At 38.8% G+C, this 22,352-nt stretch overlaps 1 protein-coding gene across 4 annotated transcripts in view; it reads right to left on the bottom strand.

Annotated features, from left to right (window-relative positions):
- arhgap20 (Rho GTPase activating protein 20) overlaps positions 1–22,352 on the bottom strand; it is a 137,969-nt gene that overhangs the window by 39,815 nt on the left and 75,802 nt on the right. For all 4 annotated transcript variants that reach the window (XM_039743944.1, XM_039743945.1, XM_039743947.1 and 1 more), the window contains exons 3-5: positions 19,564–19,734; positions 13,683–13,841; positions 5,510–5,551 (exon numbers count right to left, since the gene is read on the bottom strand). In XM_039743944.1, coding sequence (XP_039599878.1) covers positions 5,510–5,551; positions 13,683–13,841; positions 19,564–19,734 — 372 coding nt within the window. The remainder of the gene's footprint in view (positions 1–5,509; positions 5,552–13,682; positions 13,842–19,563; positions 19,735–22,352) is intronic.

The raw sequence follows: 22,352 nt of genomic DNA, 5'->3' as shown, positions 1-22,352 counted from the left end.
TGTGGAACACCACTCTTAACATCGGCCAGTTCTGATGAGGTTCCTCGCACCATCACCCTCTGTTCCTGTGTCGGTTCCAATTCTGCACCCATCTAAAAACATCACCCTGAACTCCCACTTCTTTCTTTCTCTCAGAGATCATAAACTCTACCTAAAAGTAAAACCTAAACAATCTGCCATGGGCGATTCAATCATGTTGGTGACAGCTGAAACTTAATGAGAGTAAATGTTAAGTATTACACACAGGAAGTAAAAATGTTAGGTTTGAATACACAATGGGCGGCCTGATTTAGAAGTCATAGTGGACTCTATACTATCAACTTCCAGACAGTGATCAGAAGCCATTAAAAGGCTAACAAAATGTTAGCACAGTGTGTGGAGTACAAGTCCAAGGAGGTTATGCTTAAGCTTTTTAATGTACTGGTGAGGCCTCATCTGGAGTTTTGGTCTCCAGGCTACAAAAAGGACATAGCAGCACTAGAAAACGTCCAGAAAAGAGAGACTAGGCTGATTCCAGGGCTACAGGGGATGAGTTATTAGGAAAGGTTAAATCAGCTAAGTCTTTTTAATTTTAAGAAAAAGAAGATAAAGAGGAGACATGATTGAAGTGTTTAAAATTATAAAGGGAATAAAATTAGTTCATCAAGAACACCGGGATACAGATGGAAACTTGTTAAAGGTTAATTTTGCACAAACATTAAGTAATTTTTCTTTACGCAGTGTACTAACTGGGACACATGGATTAAGCTACCAAGTACAGTAGGATGTTAGGGACTTTTGAAACTACATTGGCGTGCAAAAATAGTCAATCCCCTTAAAAGTCATCATAATTTAATGCATGACAAAAGATGTTTACATTTATTTATTCTTTCAGTATTTTAATGTGAAATCTTTTGCTATAATAATACATTTCCAAAGTCAAAATAAACCATTTACTGTAGATATTTAACTGAAGAAGAGGAGCATAATGGGTAAGCAGGGAATCTGATTGGACAGACTTTCATTAAGAGGAAAAACAAGAATTGTAGTTGTGTATAAATTCTTAAACCCTTTTCTTCTGTGAATCTTTTTTTTTTTTTATTTAAACGTCAGACAGGTTACAACGGCAGCCATTTGCTCTTAAAGAACATAGTGACTGCCAAGTGTAGTGCACGTGAAGATGAAAAGCTGCAACAGGAAAGCAAGGATAGCATGAGTGATGTCATCAAGAAATGTAAGAGATAATGCTAACTATAAACACAAATTAATTACAAAGAATGGAAAAATATTCTAAAAATGGCAAAATATTTCCAACACCTGCACATCCTGACAACGCCTTTATCACTATTGCTTTGTAAGGAATACCAAGGGCAATGACCAGCAATGCATTCTAAGCGCATAGCCATCTTATCAGATCTGGCCAAAGTCCAAGCATTCGAGACATCCTTTCTGTTTTGCAGGCTGCTTACGACACATGCAGTGGCCTCGATGTGCACACTTTTTGAGTGCCAGCAGTGCTGGTTATGATACACAGCAACCTCTTGCTGGACATTTTCTTTTGATTCAAACAGCACTAACACACCTACTAACAAATTAAGACCTGGGACTGCATAATTAAACTTTTATTGTGGACATATGTGAGGGTTAATGCTGCATAACAAATTATGCCTTAGCAGAAAAATGAGCTTTATGATGTCTGTCATAGTAATTAAACACCTAACAATACAACACTATAGAACAGGGGCTTAATAATTTCACTTCTATGGGGGACTTACTTATACATTATTAACACCAGAATATGCCCAACACACATGTGCATTATTGCTCTCTCTGTAATGAGAGGCAGGCAACAAGCAAAGCAGGACTGGCAGATGAAAGGAAAATTGAGATCAAAAATGTGTAAGGGGTCAAAATGAAGCTGAAGTGCCAAAACTAAAATGATGAACAAAAATCGGTGTCGAAAAAACAGTCAGTTCTCCTTTTTGTAATAACTACACACACATTACAAACTTATGTTTCTATATCTAGAAGCTCAGTCACTGACAGAAGCATTCTACCATCTTATATAGTTGGGAATAATATGTTTTGTGACCGCTGCGCCACAAGACTGGCAATGGCATAACCACCGTAACAGAATGACATACAGAACTACACAAAATGGTGGCATCGGCTTCTGGAACAAAATTACTGCATGTAAATGTCCTAAAATATGAATACAAATATTAGATAAAATTCACAACCTTATGATGCCTTAAGTGGTAATAACTGATAAATAAAGGGATAATAAATTCCCTACAAATGAAGACATATGTTACAAAATATCTATGAATGTTGTGCAATGCTAAACTTCAACAGAACTGTGACCAGACAAGAGGTCAAGCAGACTAAGCTGGTTTATTATATGTATGCACATTTGGTAGTATTTATTGATTTATAAAATGAACTACTAGTAGTGTGCTACTCATTTAAGTAATCAACGTAATCAACCTCAGCATTAACATTTGCAGTACAATGTATTTTGAAATACATGTAGTAATAAAATGCATTGCATTTGTCATTCCAACAGATGGCACATCACAGACATTTGCAGCAATAAAATGCATTACTTCAAATTTTTGCAATGTGCCATCTGTTGGAATGACCAGTATAGTGCATTTTATTACTACAAATGTTGTGATGCACCATCTGTTGAAATGACAGGGATATAGCAACTGGATGGATAGAGAGATGCACAGACACACAGACACTTATTCTTTTTTGAACAAGGATTAATAATACTACTGCATGACTCAGTATAAATCAAAAACAATGCTTTCTGATTTCATATGAGCAAGAACAGACAGTAGCGCTGAACATTTCATTTGTTATGTTTTGTTGGCTGGATGGGCTGGTGTCGTTACTTTATTAATGCATCTATGCTGTGTGAATAAAAGGTCAGTAAGGAAAAGAGGATCCAACCTGAGGAAACATTTCTGGGCCTGAGGGTTTGCCAAGGGGACTTCTAGGACAGATCAATTTTGGAATATGGTAAAACTCCTAATGCCTGGTGCACTAGTGACAAGAGTGCATGTTTATTGTAAAGGTTAAAGACGGCACTACACAAATCCTGGTAAATGAGTACCAGCAGAGATTAGAGAAATAGTAATTATATTTATAGCACTCAGGCATTCATCAGAAAGTGGAGGACTGTGCAACATTTACAGCAGCCATGGGCGCAACCTCAGCCTTTGCTTGTTTACTGGGTCTTTTTCAGTTATGTACAATAATATGCCATTTGACAGGGAAAGGAAATGTTGACAAACTGCAAATACGTAAGTATTAGAGCTATGTGAAGCCTTTATAGAAAAAAAAAATCACAGAATTTGGTAAAGCAAGATGTTATGACCTTGTTTAATATTGCCATTCACGTTAAATTTGCTTATGATCAATAATAAAATAAAGCAAAAACTTGCAAGAAGAATTGTCAGAAATGATATTGTAATATGAAAACAAATCAGACATACACCTCAAGTGGCTGTTTGAAGAGCTATGTGACTGATTGGTCCCAGACAAGCGTACATGGGCTGCATGGCCTTCTCTGGCCTCTATTGTTTATTCTCTTATTTTAAAGCTGTGAAGGAATGTTCTCTGAACCTTCTGCTAAAAAAGTGCAAATTCCTGGTTCACCTGTTTGTTTGGCTTCTAATGTATACGGGCTTCAACAGGCAAGTGGAGATGATGAATGGCATGTTTTATTTTTTTTTCCATAGAAAGCAACCCATTGTTTGGGCTCTTAAAATATGTGAATTTATGTTAGACAGCACAAACTATCCACTTTTTTTTGATTGATCTGCACCCTTAAATGAAGAATGGTAAATGAGTGGACTGTGGCGGACTGCCGCTAGGTTCACTGTTGGTTCTTGTTGTACAACTGATGAAGCTAGAATATACTCTGGCTTTCCAAAACTCACTTTGGTGATCTGATTCACATAATGGACAGTTGGAGGCTTGCACCCATGTCCATCACAATAATCATAACGGTGCATTATTTGTATACAAATAAAATAAATGCAAGGAAATAACCAAACTGGAAAATTAAATAGAGTAAGAACATCTGTTCTTATATGACATACATACATTAGTCACTCCGAATTTACACATTACAACTAATGAAGCCTCACAAATAAAAGCCTTGTGCTATTTGGTTGGAATAAATTATATATAGTGTAAGCAGAAGAATTATCCAATCCACTTAATTCAATCAGTTCATCCACTTCATCCAGCCTAGGGTCCTGGATGGATGTCACTTATTGTTGCAGCATCACTCAAAAGACAAGAAGCAGCCGTGGACATGATGCCAATCCAAGACATGGCACAAACACATGCGCACACACGCATGTCCAAAGGGTCAGTTTATAGTTGTCAGTTAATCTAGCCTCCACATCATTGGCATCTGGAAGGTAAATCTGGGAACAGGGAGGAAAACACCACAAGAACATGAGGAAAATGTGCAGGTATTGATATTTCTGACTCACACGAATGGTTGAGGGGCTAGGTGAGCTACTCAGTCATAATCCTTTCAAGCTGCTGATTGTATTTATAGGTATTCTACTGCAAAGTCACTTTCTGGCAAGCAGCAAATATTAACTGATTGTAAATTAGGAAAGAACGTGCCAACTAAGTATTTTCAGATGAATTCTACAGACAAAACACTCTGATTCCCTATTTCCCTCACACTGACAACCTAAATTCCTGTCAATGTTGCATCTACTGAGCCATTCTAATGTGTTATTACAGGGCAGTCAACCATATCTCTAGATGCTGTTTGTTTGTTCGTCAATCATGCAACACACCTGAACCAATTTTCTCAAAATTTTGCATTTGCCTTATTGTTTTTCCAACTTAAAATATAGAGTATATGTCATATCGAGTAGAGAGGTTATAGTGGTGTGGGTTTCATCTCACAATCCAGCCCCGACACAGAGACTACAATTCCCATCAGTCAGAAAGAGTATGCCGTGACTGATGGAGGACATTGTCATCAGAGAGCACAAAGTTTTCTACTTGCCAAAGCACAATCTTAAAGACCACAGGTCTGCACAGCGTCTTCCTCTCAACTAATCTTGATCAGTTTCATTGTTTCGCTGGATTACAGCTTTTGCTTTAGAATATCTCATTGTGAGTTCTGTTTAGCCATTTTGAATTTCAAAAATAAAATTTTTCCCCGTTTATTTATACCGGCAGTGTCGGGTACTTTGACTAGTTGCAAATTAATGCAAAAGAACACTAATATGAAAATCACTGAAAGTCGACTCCACTGTGTCCTCACTCATGTAAACTACAAAACACATCAGGAAACCTCTGTGTGGCCAACATGATTAAATTTGAGCAAACAACCTTATTTGAGAAATATTCCTATTGAATTACAGTAAAAAATTATTAATTCTCAAAAGGACATTTAGAACAATGTCAAGAAAACATAGGTTTGTCATCAATTTTTAATTTTTAAATCAATAAATGCTACATTATTTATGTAAATGGAAATAATTACCTTTTGATAAATGAAAGCCAGGCTTCCTTCTGGTCCACAGAACTGCAAAATAAATGAAACAGATCATAAATAAATAGATCAGATTCCTTCTCAGATAAAAATGACACCAGTTATAAAATCACCTGAAAATAAAAAGGAATAAAATAAGGTAAACATCAGAAATGTACTAGTACTCCATCCATGGTTGGTTACTTGTCCCCAATGCTGTTGGGATTAACCCTAGCACCCTGTGCTCCTAAACTGAACTAAGTGGGTCTGAGGAAGTTATATTATATATTACATTAAATAAATCTTGATGACAGGTCCCAACTGCTAGTGGTGGTTCTATCACCATTGGGTCCTTACCACAGCATCTCCTTAAAGGATTGATTACCTCCACCCAACAATTACATTTTTTATTTGTTACTTACCCCATGCACCTTGTAGTGATGGAAACATTTTAACCTCATATTTTCATGCAGAATGGAGATATAATACAAGGAAATAGAGACCAATGCTGTATAACAGCAAACAATGTGAAAAACATACATAAAAAAAATCTCATGTTTCACATAATCAGCAGGTCACTAACTGAAAAGTTAGAAAACATATGATTTTTGGCTAAAATATTGTAAATATATATATCCATGTGACCCTGTAGTTAGGATATAGCAGGTTGGATAATAGATGGATGTAAATACAGTAATCCCTCGCTATATCGCCCTTCGACTTTCGCGGTTTCACTCTATCGCGGATTTTAAATGTAAACACATCTAAATATATATCACAGATTTTTCGCTGGTTTGCGGATTTCTGCGGACAATGGGTCTTTTAATTTATGGTACATGCTTCCTCAGTTTGTTTGCCCAGTTCATTTCATACAAGGTACGCTATTGGCGGATGGCTTAGAAGCTACCCAATCAGAGCATGTTTTACATATTAACTAAAACTCTTCAATAATATAAGATATGCTTCCCGTGCGGTGCTTGATTGTTTGCTTGTCTCTGCCTCTCTCTCACCCTTTCTGACATTCTGTGGGCCTGACGGAGGGGGTGTGAGCAGAGGGGCTGTTTGCATAGAGGATACGGATGCTCCTCTAAGAAATGCCGCTTTATCGCGGTGCTTCGGCATACTTAAAAGCACAAAAGCACACGTATTGATTTTTTGATTGTTTGCTTTAATCTCGCTCTCTCTCTCTCTCTGACGTTCTCTGCGCCTGACGGAGGAGATGTGAGCAGAGGGGCTGTTTGCACAGAGGCTGTTTGCTTAGAAGATACTGACGCTCCTCTAAAAAATGCCGCTTTATTGCGGTGCTTCGGCATACCTAAAAGCACACGTATTGATTTTTTGATTGTTTGCTTTTCTTTGCGAGCGCTCTCTCTCTCTCTCTCTCTGAAATTCTCTGCTCCTGATGCGGGCACTCCTTTGAAGAGAAGATATATTTGCATTCTTTTAATTGTGAGAAAGAACTGTCATCTCTGTCTTGTCATGGAGCACAGTTTAAACTTTTGACTAAAGGGTGTTATTTCATGTCTAGAGGGCTCTAATAAGGTTAACAGTGTGGAAGAGTTTATAAGGGCTTAAAATATATAAAAATAACCATACAAACATATGGTTTCTACTTCGTGGATTTTCACCTATTGTGGGGGGTTCTGGAACGCAACCCCCGCGATCGAGGAGGGATTACTGTATACACTTTCGGAAAAGTCTGAAAATTGAGGATCCTCCTCTCTCACTCATTCATTGGTCAAGAGTCTGTCTTCAATTCAAAAAGGTATCCCACAAGCCTGTAATTTCTTGTTTATGATGTGATCTGATTTTCATGGCCATTACTACAAACTACCTGGGCTATGTAATATATTAAAAAATGTATATATATATATATAATTTTTAGGTGTCATATTCCTTTAATGGCATCTTAAGCACTTTAAATATCAGAAGTTAGGGGTGGGGGGACTAGGCGGGAGAGAAAGCAAGCAAGCTATCTCCAATCTATCCTTTTAATCCTTATAATTATAAGTGCCAATGTAACAATAGGTTTCATGGCAATAACTCCTGGAAAAATGGGGAATTAAGGTCATAGCTGTCTTATTTTCAGTTAATACTACAAATGACAACACAAGTTCAGAAGCAATGTTTCCAAGACTAGACAGTTAACTTTGTGAGCTGGAATGTTAAAGGCCTAAATCACGAATTAAAGAGAAAGAAAGTATTCTCTCACCTAACAGGTCTAAATGCTAAAATAGTATTTTTCCAGGAGACCCACTTATTAAGCAAGGATCAGTTCTGGCTGCACAAAGACTGTACTGGACAACTGTCCTATTCCAGCTTTACAAAGAAAACTAGAGGTATGGGAATTCTTAATACATAGAACAGTCTCATTTGTAGTATCAGATGTACAGTAGTATCTACTCCTGAAGAGAGGTATGTTATTGTCCTAGGTAATTTATTTAACTGTAAAGTGATTTTGATAAATATTTATGCAACCAATGTTGATGATAAGGAATTCAAGCAAAATGTATCTGCATCCATTCCCAATATGAATACTCATTAAATTATAATGGCTGGGGATTTTAACTGTGTTTTGAATCCAGACCTAGATAGGTCTCCTGCAGGCCCGCCGCCAGGGGTGGGGGGCAAACGGGACTCTGGTCCAGGGCCCTAACGGAAGGGGGCCCCTTCACGCTTGATTTTTTTTGGCATGTGAGGACCTGGGGGAAGGCAGAGGGGCCCACACGTACCCAGTTGTCTGGGGTCCAAATATTTCTGGCGGCGGGCCTGTCTCCTGCCACAACTTATCAGACCCCTGGAGATTTCTAAACCCAACCTCAAGAGCATATCCTTTCTACTCACTAGTACATCATTGCTACTCAAGAATTGATTATATCTTTGTAGATAACAATTTCTTGCCTACAATCAAATCTTGTAAGTACGATACTATTGTTATTTCCGACCATGCCCCTTTGATTTCGGAGCTAAAATCATTATGCCCCACATACTCATCTCGCAGATGGCATCTTAATCCACTTTTATTAGCAGACGAGAACTGTACAGAATTTATATCTAAGCAAATCAATATTTTTTTAGATACAAATACATCCTGAGAGGTTTATGCAGGAATACTCTGGGAAACACTGAAGGCCTTCCAAAGAGGACAGATTATCTCATATCTTCCCCACAGAAATAAATATCAGAAGTTAGCAGAAAATTATTTCTCCACACCACCGTGCCAGAAATATTGAGGATAGTATCATGATGGAAATAATGTCTTCCTTGAGCTCACTTTCTCATCAAAATTTAAGAGTTCTAGATTAGAATAATTGGTTTGAGAATGTTAAGTTACAATCAAGAGGTGGCTTCTTATTGATTTATTTTAAATGGTTGTCTCATTTAATGTTGGTGATAATGTGGTTTCACTATGGGAGAAAAAAATAGTGATGTGAAAGTATGGTGTTGACAATCACAGCTCAGGGTAGTGATCAATTATGGCTGAGAAGAGGGCTATATGGGCCTGCATGCTTTGTCATTTTCTTCTTTTAGTAATTCTATCTGCTTTCATCGCCCAGATATCCTTCTTCAGCCTGCATGCTTGTCTGTTTGAGTACAGCTGAGTGGCAGCCTGTCCAAATCTGGGCAATGCTTTTTAAATTTTACTAGCCTTCAATCAGAAAATATGTATGTTTAGAAAAAGAGGGAATCCCTTCGTTTGATGTTAAAGTTGTTTTTTTTTTTTGTTGAAATAGAGTTGCTTTAAACATAGCAAATGACACTGTGACAGATTATTCATCTTAAAAAGTTATGCAGATGGCAAAATGAGAACACCAAGTCCGCTTGATAGCAGAAGAACCTCAAAGGTGTCAAATTTATTGAGAACCTAAAACAGGGAGTAAAAGGGAGCGTCATATAATGAGCATCCCACAAGGGGTTCCTGGTATTAAAAGAATTGTTATGTGGGGGCTGGAATGCTTCAAGTGTGATTTTCCAAAAACCAACAGATATTATTAGGAAGTCCCACTTAACCTGATGTCAGAATAAGCGACTTCTTGTCAAAGAGTATTGTCAGATGTGCTAAAATCACTGTGCATGTCACATTTACTGACTACTTTCCAGCAGAGTCGTGCTTACCCGTTTTTCTGAGAGCCAATGGTGTGCTGCCAGACAGAGTCAGCACAGTATGAAGGGTTAACAGCAATGATGAGCACAGCTGCAATTTTTGCCCTTTCTTTCCTTTTTTCTATTCTTTCATTTTACATAAAAAATGAGGCATCAGACCGATGAGCTTCTCTTCTGTTTGTAAGGTCCATAACACCCATATTCACTGCATTGTATTATGCATTGTACTGCTGAAAGGGTTGCCAGTTCTCATTTACACAGAACTTGCTGCTACAACTAAAGACAAAATTGTCCACCTTCTTGATGTCAGGTATATCAGACTTGTTGACTAAGGTTGTTAACCAGACCATGGATAAAAATAGCTGGGGACATCATCACGACTTGCCAGCACAGTCTTGCTTGCCCCTTTTTCTGACAGCCAAACGTATGCTGCCTGATGGAGCCATCGCTGTATGAAGGGTTAACAGGTACGACAAGTTCACCTGCAGTCTCTGTCCCATTTTGTTTCTTTTTTCCATTCTGCCATTGTACATAAAACACAAGACATCTGACAGATGAGCTTCTGTTCTGCTTGGGATGTCCAAAGTACTCAAGTTCCTTATTCCTTGTCACTGTGTTCCATGTATCATGCTTCTGGAAGAATATTCCTTGGCACACAAATCCTGCTCTTACAATCCTGTTTGGTTTGACTTTATCGGAGCAAATGGTGAGTTGGTTGCAGTGAGTTGCTTGGTATGTCAGACTATGCAACTAAAATTCACTGGAACACACTGGTGACTGTCTTCAACTCATTAAGGTTTTGTAAATTGTGACGGATGGTCAGGGTCCATGCCCGGCCCGGACACCCCTGCAGCATATGTTCCAGGGGAGGAAGCATGGGAAACACAATATCTCCTCCTGGACGCTAGATGGCATCATGGGGGTTGGAGTGTTGTGCAGCCCTGTTGGGATTCCGCAGGCGCCGCCAGGGGGTGCTGCAGCAGGAGCTGCTGGACCCTTCTGGGCACTGGTTTCGCCACAATAAAAGGAGCCAGCAACCACCACTCAGCAGCCAGAGTTGGGTGGAGGAGGACAAGGTTGCCTGAGAGGAGTGGTAGTGCAGAGAAAGAGCGTTTTGCATTGCTGTATTGTGCTTGGGACTGTGTTGTGCCTGTGAGGATTATAGGGAAGGCGTGCCCTACAGGTGAAGAAAATAAATAGTTTATTTATTTTATATGTGTGCCTCTGTGTCGGGTCGGGCGCATACATAGCACCTTTTTACAAAATGAAGGTTAGAATTGAAAATCACTGGTGAAGTCATCAAATGTGACATAATCTAAAGGAAACATTTAGTTTTTAACCATTGGAATCATAAATAGTTATGAAAAATCGAAATAAACAGTTCTAATCAGGTTGCAGAAACGTATTCCAAACCTGGTAATAAATGGCTAATGTCTGCATTGCATTGACTCTCCAGTCAAAGAGCCATCTGGGGCGAACTATGAAGCTAGATTAAGCACTTTTGTGTGTTTTGACGCCTGGACTTCTAGGAGAGACAGCCTGTCAGTAAACAGTATACGCAGGACTTGAGTTGGTCCTTCCTTTATTGGATACTCTAAATCGTCCCCCTTATGCTTTTGTAAATAAACAACCATATGTGTCCATTTTTAGGCTCATCTGGCTTTTTTATTACAGTTTCGGGTGTCACACAGCACTTAGATGGAGTGCTGTGGTTTGAGAACATGTTGTGGAAAAAACAAGAACACTCAATGAGTCTGACTCTCGTCTTTGGAAAGAAGACAGAAAAAACAAACCAAAACTAACAAAGCAAACTAACGAAGCAAACTAACCCCAATGAGATGTCACTTCTAAGTCAGATTTGTTTTCCTTTCCGGGGGTCAGTTTGTCAGCTTTTCTGTTTAAAGGCCCTGCTCTGCTCCAGTGCTTTAGAGGCCTACATCTCTACACAAGCCTGCAGGGAGCGCGGTTTGCTATAAGCATTAACACATTGCAGGAAGCGCTGGCGTCGCTGTCTTCTTGTTGATAATTTTACATTTTTTCTCTTCTTTTCTTTACATTCCATGGCCTCTGCAGATCGCTTTTCATAACTGCCTTATCTACAAAGCTCATTTCTATGAAGAATCTTTAAATAGTCACAATGGGCAAAGGCCAGTTTGGACTAGTTTACAGTCTCCCTGCAAAATATAGACCACAAAAATGAAAATATAGGCTGGCGCCTGAAAACACATCTACCCCATAATCGGAACAAGGATGAAAATAAAGGCACAAAAATAAGTCTGGGTGTTATGGTTAACAGTGAAACTCGTGCCGAATGGATGAAAAGAGATGAGGTTTTACACTTCACCTCTCCTGGGAATATCACAACTCCTGAGTCATGGGTTTGAAGCCCAGGCCTGCTCACTATCCGTGGTGGAGTTTGCACATTCTTGTTGTATCTGTTTTTCTCAGGGTACATCCGCTTTACCACCAACAGGCAGAGCTAGAATAACTGGTGACTCTAAAATGGATGGACGGATGGATGAAGTTTCCTTCATTTAGATAATAATGAAAGAAAAAAAATCTAAAACCTCTTTATTTTACTTTATATAGCAGCTTTCACAAGGTGTTTTATCAAGAAAGAAAGGATAAAATGTCATGACCTATATGATTTGCAGATAAAGGTATTGAGTGTCGAATTACAGAATCAATTCTTATTTGAAATATGTTTCGTCTGGATTAACAAGGTACAGTACCAATAAAAAAAAAAGATGATTCTCATCAAATATTACAAAGATGCCCCATCTTTCAAATAGGAGGAGTTCATTCAGTCTGTCCAAATGCATGCATTTTTAAACTGGCAAAATCCAATTAAGGGTGCTGTGGGGCCACAGTCTATCCCAGTAGCACTGAGCACAAAGCAGGAAAAAGTCCTGTATGGTGCACTAGTCCATCAAAAAGACCCTTCAGATACATATTCACCCATACTGGGGCCAATTTGGAGTCATCAATCAGCTTAAACTGCATGTCTTTGAGGATGTGGGAGAACAACCAGAGCACTTGGACAAAAACCAAAAGAGACACTTGAAGAACATGCAAACTCCAGATGTACAACCAAAGGGCAGGATTCAAACCTTGGGCACTGGATCATGAGAGCTGAAATCGGCCTGTCTAGCACAGTTTTCTTCCCATCATGTCATCCTTTAAACCTTGCCAGGTTTCTCTAAACCTTTGTCAGATATTCTGTCTATGGTGATTTGGCTAGCATTCCATGAGTTTTTGTTTGTTATGTCTCTTGTCTCCTTATTTCTTGTCACTTTATATCTCATTTTTACCTCTCACTCTCTTGAATGTTACCTCTAAGGTTCTCTATGCATCATCATCATCATAATCCTGTACTTTGTGAACTCCTTTTTTTCAAATCTACATTTGCTTAAGCCAGAGTAGTCCTGTGCGCAGGATAGGAACCAGCAGTGGTGTGGCCACCAGTCAGTCACAGGTCTCACTAATAACTAATCACCAGTTAACCTAATATGCCTGTGTTAAAAGATTTTTTGAAAGACTGTATTACAAACTCAAGCAGATGGAGTAGCCAGGCTTTGATTCTAAAAACTATCCTGGCAGTACTGGACATAAGGACATCAGACGCAATGAATGAGCACATGGCAGCATCCAGCTCTGAATGGTGCAAAGCATACGGTGTAACTACACTACCATAAGTCCCTGAAATGTGTAACATCATTTGAGTTAGGATGTTGATTCAGTAAAGACACACAAGTATTCAAATCCTTGTTCTCAATCTCTTTATTAAACAATTAAAGTATCAGAGGAGTATAACATTTTATGTGCTGTGCAGCCAATTCCTTCAGAAGATAATACATTCATTTTTAAATTGTTGTTTTTCTCTTTTCCACAGTTCATCTAAAAATACTACCTTTTTTTTCCTAGAAAGCTGACATTTAGGATGAAACACTCACTGCATTACAAATGGCAATGCCTGTGTTTTGAGAGCCGACACATGCAATTATTCCAAGGTATTTTCTCTCCCCTAACTTTTAGCGTCATTATGGGAAAAGAGCTAGAAGAAATGTGCATTGAGCCTTACCTGAATGTAACAACGCAGTTGGTGGTCGGCCAGCCCAGAACGAAGGAGCGGTTTAAGGTGTCAGCGTTAGGACTCCCTTCACACACCTCATCCACACACGATGCTGTCCACATATTTCTGATGCGCACATGGGTCTTCAGTTTGAACTGCAAAGATGACCTGCAATGAACAGTATGGTACAACAGAGAGTGCATGTGAATGTTTAGTTGATCACCTCTCATCTGTGCATTCATTTTTATCATGAAGGCGAACTGGAGTCCATGTCAATATTTTCTTATATTCTGATAGAGCCAATTTTCTTAAAGAGTGACCCTCAATTTTTTGTTCTTAATTTTCTTTCCGTATTTCATAACAGTCAAGGAGAAGGTAAACTGTTAAATCGATTATCTTTTTGCAATTTCATTGTTGTCCAGTTTTTTGAAAACATTCTGCCTTTCCCAGAATGTGCATGCAGACTTCTTCCTAAATGCCATCTTCTGGCTGCTCGTCGTTAGTTAGGACAGCTTAGGAGTTCTCCTGAGTAGTTTCCTAAATTAGGAAAACTGATAAAATGCTATAACTCCTACTCAGAAAAGCAGGGCCAAATCTGCACCACTCTGCAATTACTGAGCGAGATAGGACTGTATTCCTGCTCTGAGTTTTCTGATAAATAATGGCATTGGACAAAAATTCTAACTTGTACAGATTTATGGAAGATGAACCTTAATGTAAGTCAGCGGTTCTCAAACTGTGGGACGCGCCCCCCCAGAAGCTGTACATGGGGGGCGTCGAATAAATGAACAAGACGTCAAAATGTATTTTTTACATTTTTATTTCAAATTTAAATTTGCAAGCATATAATCACAACAAATGCATTACTGTATAACTAAAATTAAAATAAAACATTTCTAAGGCATAGATCTAATGACTAATATGTGCCTGGTTTAAAGTACACAGCCTGTGCATTCGGGTAAGGCCGGAGTTATACTTCACGCGACGCGACGCATACTGCAGCGGACGCTCCAGCTACGCAAGCGTTGTAGTGTTCATACTTGTGCGCATACTTTACGTAAATCTGGAGGAATCCACCAGATGGCAGTGCGAGATATTATCACGGTGAGAACATGTTCGGCTTCTCTGTGTTGTGAATTGCCTGGAACACTCATTAAATTCTGATGACACCGTACTGCAATATCTCTGAAAATTATGTTTATTGATTAAATTAAAGCTCATCGCAAGGTGAATACAAGCACTCACATACACTAGCGTCATTTTAGCGGCACTAAAACCCCAAATCTGCATATCTTTGGAAGTAAACAGGAGCACAGTGTGGAATACAAGCAGGAAATACCAGCAACATAACTCCCTGCGAGACAGCAGTGCTGCGCTCCACCACCGTGACACCCCCATGTGTGTAATTATTAACAGTATTCATTATTTAAACGAAATTATATGTAAAATGTAACATACACACTTCAATGCATTTCATCATGAAAGTGGTATCAAGTACAAATCTAAAATTTCTAAATGTGCAGAGAGTTGGAATATCATACATTTAATGTGTTCAGTGTGGTGATCTATTGCTGCTTGCCGCTGCTGTCAGGTCCAAGAAGCTTGTAGCAATTAAAAACTGGGATGATGTTTACGATGGTCTGTTTTAATTATAAAGTAAACTACGAGGTTAAAGTGGACATTTCGAGATTAAAGCCCAACTTTCCACTTTAATCACAAAATACACGATTTCACTGTATCCTTTATTTTTTTCTCAGTGGCTCAAATACAGCGCTATCCATTATGTTGCTGCTGTTAAGGCTGGATTCTGTCTCCTTCAATTGAGGCTGGTCACTTAATTTTGTCTAAAAATAAATTATGATAGTGGGGCCTCTTGGCTCCAGGTTTCAAATACCTGCCCAGACACTGTTTTGTAGACTTTGCACATTCTCACTAAGTTTGTATAGATTTTCTTTTTATGGACACTCTGGTTTACCACCCTGATTCCAAGGACATACTGGTCCTTTAATGGAATGGCGCTCCATCCAGGATTGGTTCTTGTCTTTCTTTTGATGTCGCTGGGATATTCTAAGGCTCCCAAAATCCTGAACTAGATTAAGAAGGAGTTGAGAATTATTTTTACCATCTGTATGGAGTTTGCACATTCTCCTCATGTCTGCATCCTGGGTCAGTTTTGAGAACCTTAAACCCCAAAGCTGCCAGTTCAGTCCCTGATTCTGAATTCTGAAGTTGGCCCTGTGTATGTGTGATGGGGTTTTACCCCAGAGCTGCTTCCTGCCTTTCACCTGATACTGCTGGGAGAGGCTCCAGGTCCTCATGATCCTAAAATTAGATTCAATAACTCTGTTTTAGCAGATATCAGGACTGTTGCCTCACAGCCCAAGACACCAGAAGCATCTCATTATAGTGAAGGCTACGTTGACTTCTTAACTATGTTGGAAGAAAATGAAATAATCAGAAAAAAAATCAATGCTTAGCATGAAGAGAAGAGAAGAGCCACTCTCTGCACACTGGTAGTGACTAGGCCAGGGTTTGAAACCGAGTCCTAGGAGCTGTGGAGTGGTATTACATCCCGGTGCCACCTGGAATTCATAATTTCACAGGAACAAAAGTAATACATTTGGGATTCTCTGTCATGAGCTAAGCTGAATATTATTTATTTCTTTGTATAAACTGTGACTAGGGAACCAAGCTGAATTAACTGAAAACATTTTCATTTTAGGTGAGTTCACATTTCCGTTTACAGTTTGAACATTTTTTTTTAATGCAGAAAAAATGTTTTGGAAAGATTGCAGAGACATTTATTCTACACTGAGTAAGTGTCTGTAAAACTGACCAAAAAAAAATATCAGGTGGGGCTCTAGGCATTGGTTCTTGAGTTCCAGTTGGCAGTCAGGGGTGTCTAAATAACTGGGAATAATTAAAGTACGTCAAATAAAACGGGTTGCTATGGAGACCTTGATGGGTGCATTACAAACTGTGAAAGTTCCCTTAACCTGTAAATCTGCAGTCCTCTTTTTAAATTTGGTGTGCAATTCAAGGTTGCATATCCAAGGAGGCCAATCTGTTTCTTTTCACTCCCCGTACTCTGAATTTCCATATCACCATGATTAAGGGACCTCACACTGCCAGAAAAAATGTGGAAAGAATGATGCCATCAGGGTGCAATGTGATGCAAGACGAAAAAATAAAATTATATGAATATACTGTACTGTATACAAAAAAAAGAACTTCTGCAGGTTCCATATTCTTCGTCTCATGGCTTTTTTTTGTGGTCACTCTCCAGGTGCCTTCTTTATTACGCTTTCCACAGTTTTCTTAGCGTGGCATGGCAGAGCACCTATTAAAACCCCTACTTCATGGATCCATGGCTTCCCATCCAAGATTCACTCCACGACCCTGAATTGGATTACGCAGGTTTGACAGTGGTATGTTATGTTATGTTATGTTATTACTGTAGGGAACTGCATTGGCCGAAAGGAAGCCTAGACAGCTACCCAGTTTAGGTTTTACTAAAATACATGACAACTTTTCTCTTTTTGCATTATCAGAGTACTAGTATATATCTCTAAATGCACAAAGGATTCATCTGAAAAAATGAAAATAAATGAGTATTTCATGGAGTTTGTCTTTATTTTCAGTAATCAACAGCAGGGTAAACAAGGGCATACCCAAACACATCGGGCCAGTTTAGAGTTGGCAATCAAAATAAGATACAAGATTTTGGGATAATAATAATAATAATAAATAATTCTTTACATTTATATAGCACTTTTCTCACTACTCAAAGCACTCTCCACACAGGAAGCAAACCCACAATCTCATTACTACACAGCAGCAGCAGCACTGCCCCTGCGCCACCTGTGTGGACAATATGGGAAGAAACCAGAGCTCCTTGAGATTAAAACTAAAATGACTATTAATACCCCAGGGCCGATAACAGTATTTACAACAAGAGTCACGGTGAGCTGTTACTCCAGATTGCATCCTTCAGCAAAGGCTCAAGACCACTGATTGAATTTGGTTACAAGTACAGAAGTTGAAGAGACTTTCTTCATGGGGTGAACTGTGGATATGTGCAACAAACTATCTATCAATGCCACAGAAAGTGGGTACTTGAGAAATCAACTTCAGATTATCTGATCTAAAGAGATCACATTAGAAATGATACCCCAACATTGGTACAGAAAGAGTCAAGTCCCATTGGAAATTTGCAGATCTGAGACAGAGCCACCAGAGAAGATGGTTTCTGTATATTTCAGTACACAACCCTATGTAGCAACGTCTGTTTGTACTGAGTGCCCTGGATTCATAGCAGCATGTAGGAGCACCATCATGTTTGGAAGTTAGAAGAAACATGAAGAAAAGGATGCAATGTCCTTCCAGGGTTCACTTGATTTGACTTGAATTGCTAGCAGGTTGATGACTCTGGTGTTGCCAAGGCTGACTGACCCTGTCCTTGTGAACAGGGTTAATTCAGCAATGAAACTCCAGAGGTATCAAAAGCAACTGCTTTTAGAGGACACACAGTCTTGGGAAGAAATGTAAGGGACTGTGGACTGCCTTTGACATAGCAAACAGCTGGTGAGGTACTCAGAAGACTGGCCCTTAAAGGACATCTGTAAGTTCAGGGGTTGGCAAAACATCAGGAAATTCTAGAGGTAGTTCAGTGGAGTAAAAACTCACCACATTTAACCCCAGAAGTTAAAATAAATACTGATTTGAAATACTGTGGATAAAAACTGATTCCATCCCAAAGACAATTTGTGGAAAGAGTCAGGAAAGGCATGGATGAACTCTCAGTGGGCAAAAATAAGGGAGTTCAGGAGAAAGAAAGAAAGAAAGAAAGAAAGAAAGAAAGAAAGAAAGAAAGAAAGAAAGAAAGAAAGAAAGAAAGAGGCAGATATATAAATATAGAGAGAGACAGAAAGTGAGAAGGTAGTACCTTGCCATGGTTCTGTGGTGGGCAAGAGCATAGACAGGGGTTCATTACCTGTTCAGGCAGGCTGATAGAGACAGCGTTTATTCTTTTTCTTTTGCTAATTTGTAGATAGATAGATAGATAGATAGATACTTTATTAATCCCAAGGGGAAATTCACAAAGTTGTACTGTATGTTTGTCCTTTTGCATATTCCTCCCTATTGTTATATTCTTTAATGAAGGTGATATATTCTTGTTCCCTTTGTCTCTTGTGTGGTGCTCTGGCAGTGAATGGCTGCCATTAGGGCTCCCTCTTGTCACAACAATTTTAATGTCAGTCAGCATTGTGCTTGCACAATGGCCTGTCCATGTGTTAAAATTACAGCGTAAGGTTAGGATTTCATGGTTTGAGCCTTGTAAAGCGATTACATCTCCAAATAGTTGACTGTCAGGAAAGCAGATTCTTGTTTCATCAGGAAATTATTAGAAGATCAGAAATGCATAGCAGAAGAACACAAGGTAAAACTACAGCCTCAAATATGCAGAAATAAAAGGCATCACTCTTTAAACAATGAGATCCCCCCCAGGAGGTAAATTTCGTCTACTCAGGGGTAAATTCAAAAAGAAAATTTGAAGTGGGCCTTTTTTGTGAAATAGCATCATTATATGTTAGTATTATTATTTTTATTTGAACCTATAAATAAAACATGTTAAAACAGTATCTTACAATTTCCCCTTTGTCAATCAACTTATTATGGTAGAAATATAAACTCAACTTACTGAGCAAAAATAGTTAAATTTACTTTTGAAAGTTGCCACGGGGTAAACCAAAAAAGGTAAACCCCTGCTTAGCTAGTCCACATTAGACATTCATTTTATTATTTTGTACCCATCATTTAAAAAAATTCCACACCATATCAGTGCAAATGTCATATGACTTTTCCATCCATGTTGCCTGAATACACTTACTTGGATTTGGCAATGACCAGGATGTCGTTGAAGAGGAACAGGTGTCTCTCTTGTGTCTGCAGACCTGTCTTCAGCTGAACGTGGCTGTCCATGACAAACACTCGGTTTGGGCAGATGAAGGACTGGACAAGCGGGCATGTTTCTGGACTGATTGGGGATAAACAGCTTTCTCTGAAAGAGAAGTAAATGGAAAGAAGATGAATAAGACCTTCAGACATAATGAATCAAATTAGGCATCCTGCTGCAAAATCTTACAATATTATCCAAAGCAACACACTTAATTAGCACCACCATATATATATACACACACATTCACACATATATATATATATATACACAAAACTGAAAAAGGACAAACATTTGGGGCTTTGTTCACTGTATACTGTATTCTCATTAAGCCCATTGCCACAGTTTATCTTGCCTAAATCTCGAGGATTAGTTGTCTTCATATGCTATTACTTCTCCATATTTTCAACCCAGGACCATAACATGGAAATACAGAAGCTTAAGGGGCATCTAGAATTGACCCAGACAAGAAACATGTAGGACATCTTGACTGAGCCTTTCAAAAAGCCTATAGTAGTTGAACTGAAGAGTCAAGAATGACTTTTTCTTCAATACTGAAGTCATCATAAGCATGACTTTAATTAGCTAGTTAGAGTCTGAATAATTTGAGAAACTGGGGAAACATGAAAACAAACAATTTTACGCAATCTTCCCAGCGACATTCTATCAGGCAGACAATACTACAACTACTACAAGAACATATGAAACAGTAAGCGATTCTCTTCTTAGGACAATTGTGGACATAAGATCAGATCTTATTATTTACTGCAAAATAATTACTATATTGCCTATTACCCAGCATGACTCGTACTTTACAGGAGCATTAGTCTTTAAATGTTAACTTTTCACAAATGTAAAACATTAAGGTTCAGTTCATTAGCTTAGGAAGCCTTAGCTGAAAGTCCAGGCCTATGACTAAAGGTTCATAAATAGAACTACAGTAATGAACAGCTATAGTATGTGTTCCTCACTAAGGTGGCCTGTTTAATCCTCACCTCTGATTCACTGTGTGATTCAGATTGAGTCACTTAACCTGCCTGTACTCTTAACTATATTAAAAAATAACTGCTATAGCACTGCCTTTGGGTGATGCTCATTATGCAAAGACATCATACCCTGTAAATAGCATGGTTATTTTGTTTTTTAAAGATCATGATTACAAACAGAAAAAAGTAGTTATGTCTCTCAATATTTTTTGTGGGCTATAGTTCGCTGTTGCCTTTTCTATACACTAATATGATGGCCAAAGCTCTTCAAGGCAATTCAACATTTGAAGTTTGTACCTTCTCCCATTTATGAGTTGTTCTTCATCTGGGTACTCAGGTTTCCCTGAAACATCCACATCAGGTTCATCCTAAGCAGACCCTGTGTGAGTGCGAATGTGGGTGTGCATGTGAGTGGGCACCAAGACTGACTGGCTACAAATATATACTGTATCTCTGTATTCTGGAGCCTCCAACCAGGTGCTCCAAATAAGTGGAGCGAACACAATTGGGCAATCCAAATAGGTGCAGCTGACTCCAATGGTCTCCACTAGAGTCTAGCTGTGAACCTCCAGAGCTCCGCCCTTTTACACTATGGCTAAGTTTAGGGTTGTGGGAGGGTGATCTGATTTAAATAGTGCCAAGTGCTGTCAAGTAAGAGAGCTCCACCTACTTGGAGTTCCAGGGCGGAGGCTCCCGGCTGCAGAGACTCATAGGCTATGGCCCTCTAGTAACACAGAACTGCATTACGTGAGCTTGAGGATGCTATGTTATGTCATGTTCAAGAGTCTGTGATAAACTAGTGTGGAAGAGCCTCCAACCTCTAGTGGAATAAATAGGTTGAAAAAAATGAAAAGAAAAAGCCTATTTTAATACATTCAAAATGTATTTTGAATATACATGCATTGCAATGTGCTTGGGCCTCAATGAGTTTGCCTGTGTTTTATAGTACATGCGGTAAACTATACAGCTATTACTCTAATAATGGTGTACTGTTCCTAAAATAGCAAATCATTACGAGTGAATCGTTTCAGTGAATTGAACATATTAGACCAACTAAAAAGGAAAAAAACATTTCATTTTTTTAAAAATGAAATATTATTATAGCTATGCCAAATCTATGAAAAAATCATTCACCCATTATAAATCCTACTTTAAATTTGAACTATTTTACTTTCTTCATTTCAATTTAAAATAGGTTATATTTTAGGGTGGCACCTTCAGTATGACCAACACAATTTCATGTGGATTTTTCAGTTCATTTGCCTTTATTTAATTTGATAACTTTCCAGTGATGGATGGGCACCTTGTCCCTAAGAGCTGATGGGATAGGCTCCAGCCCCAAGCAACGCTGATTTGGATTAAGCAGCTTTGGGAATGCTATGCTGGGTCATATAATAAATTAACTTAAGCCAGCATCAAATTTCATGGCTTCTAGTCAGAGGGGATGTCAAATCTGGCAACTACTTTTGCTTGTCTCCTTTCTTGAGAATGTCAGAATGCATAACTAGTAATTGCATGGGATGACAAGCTACATGAGGCCATGAGTCATTGGGGATGTCAGATTACACAACTTGAGGTTAAAAAAACCCCTAAGATCTTGTATATAAAGTATGTAACTGAAAATCACTGGACAAATCGTGTAGGGTGACAGGGCAGAACTCACCCAGTCCAGGCTCCTGCTCTGTGGCAAGCCATATTCTGTCAATGTGGAGAAGGTGTACGTTACACCTCCTCATA

This window comes from Polypterus senegalus, chromosome 2, assembly GCF_016835505.1.
Source record: "Polypterus senegalus isolate Bchr_013 chromosome 2, ASM1683550v1, whole genome shotgun sequence".
Classification (NCBI taxonomy): Eukaryota; Metazoa; Chordata; class Cladistia; order Polypteriformes; family Polypteridae; genus Polypterus; species Polypterus senegalus.
The sequence above is the reverse complement of the archived record's forward strand: the minus strand, read 5'-3'. Positions and strand labels throughout refer to the sequence as shown.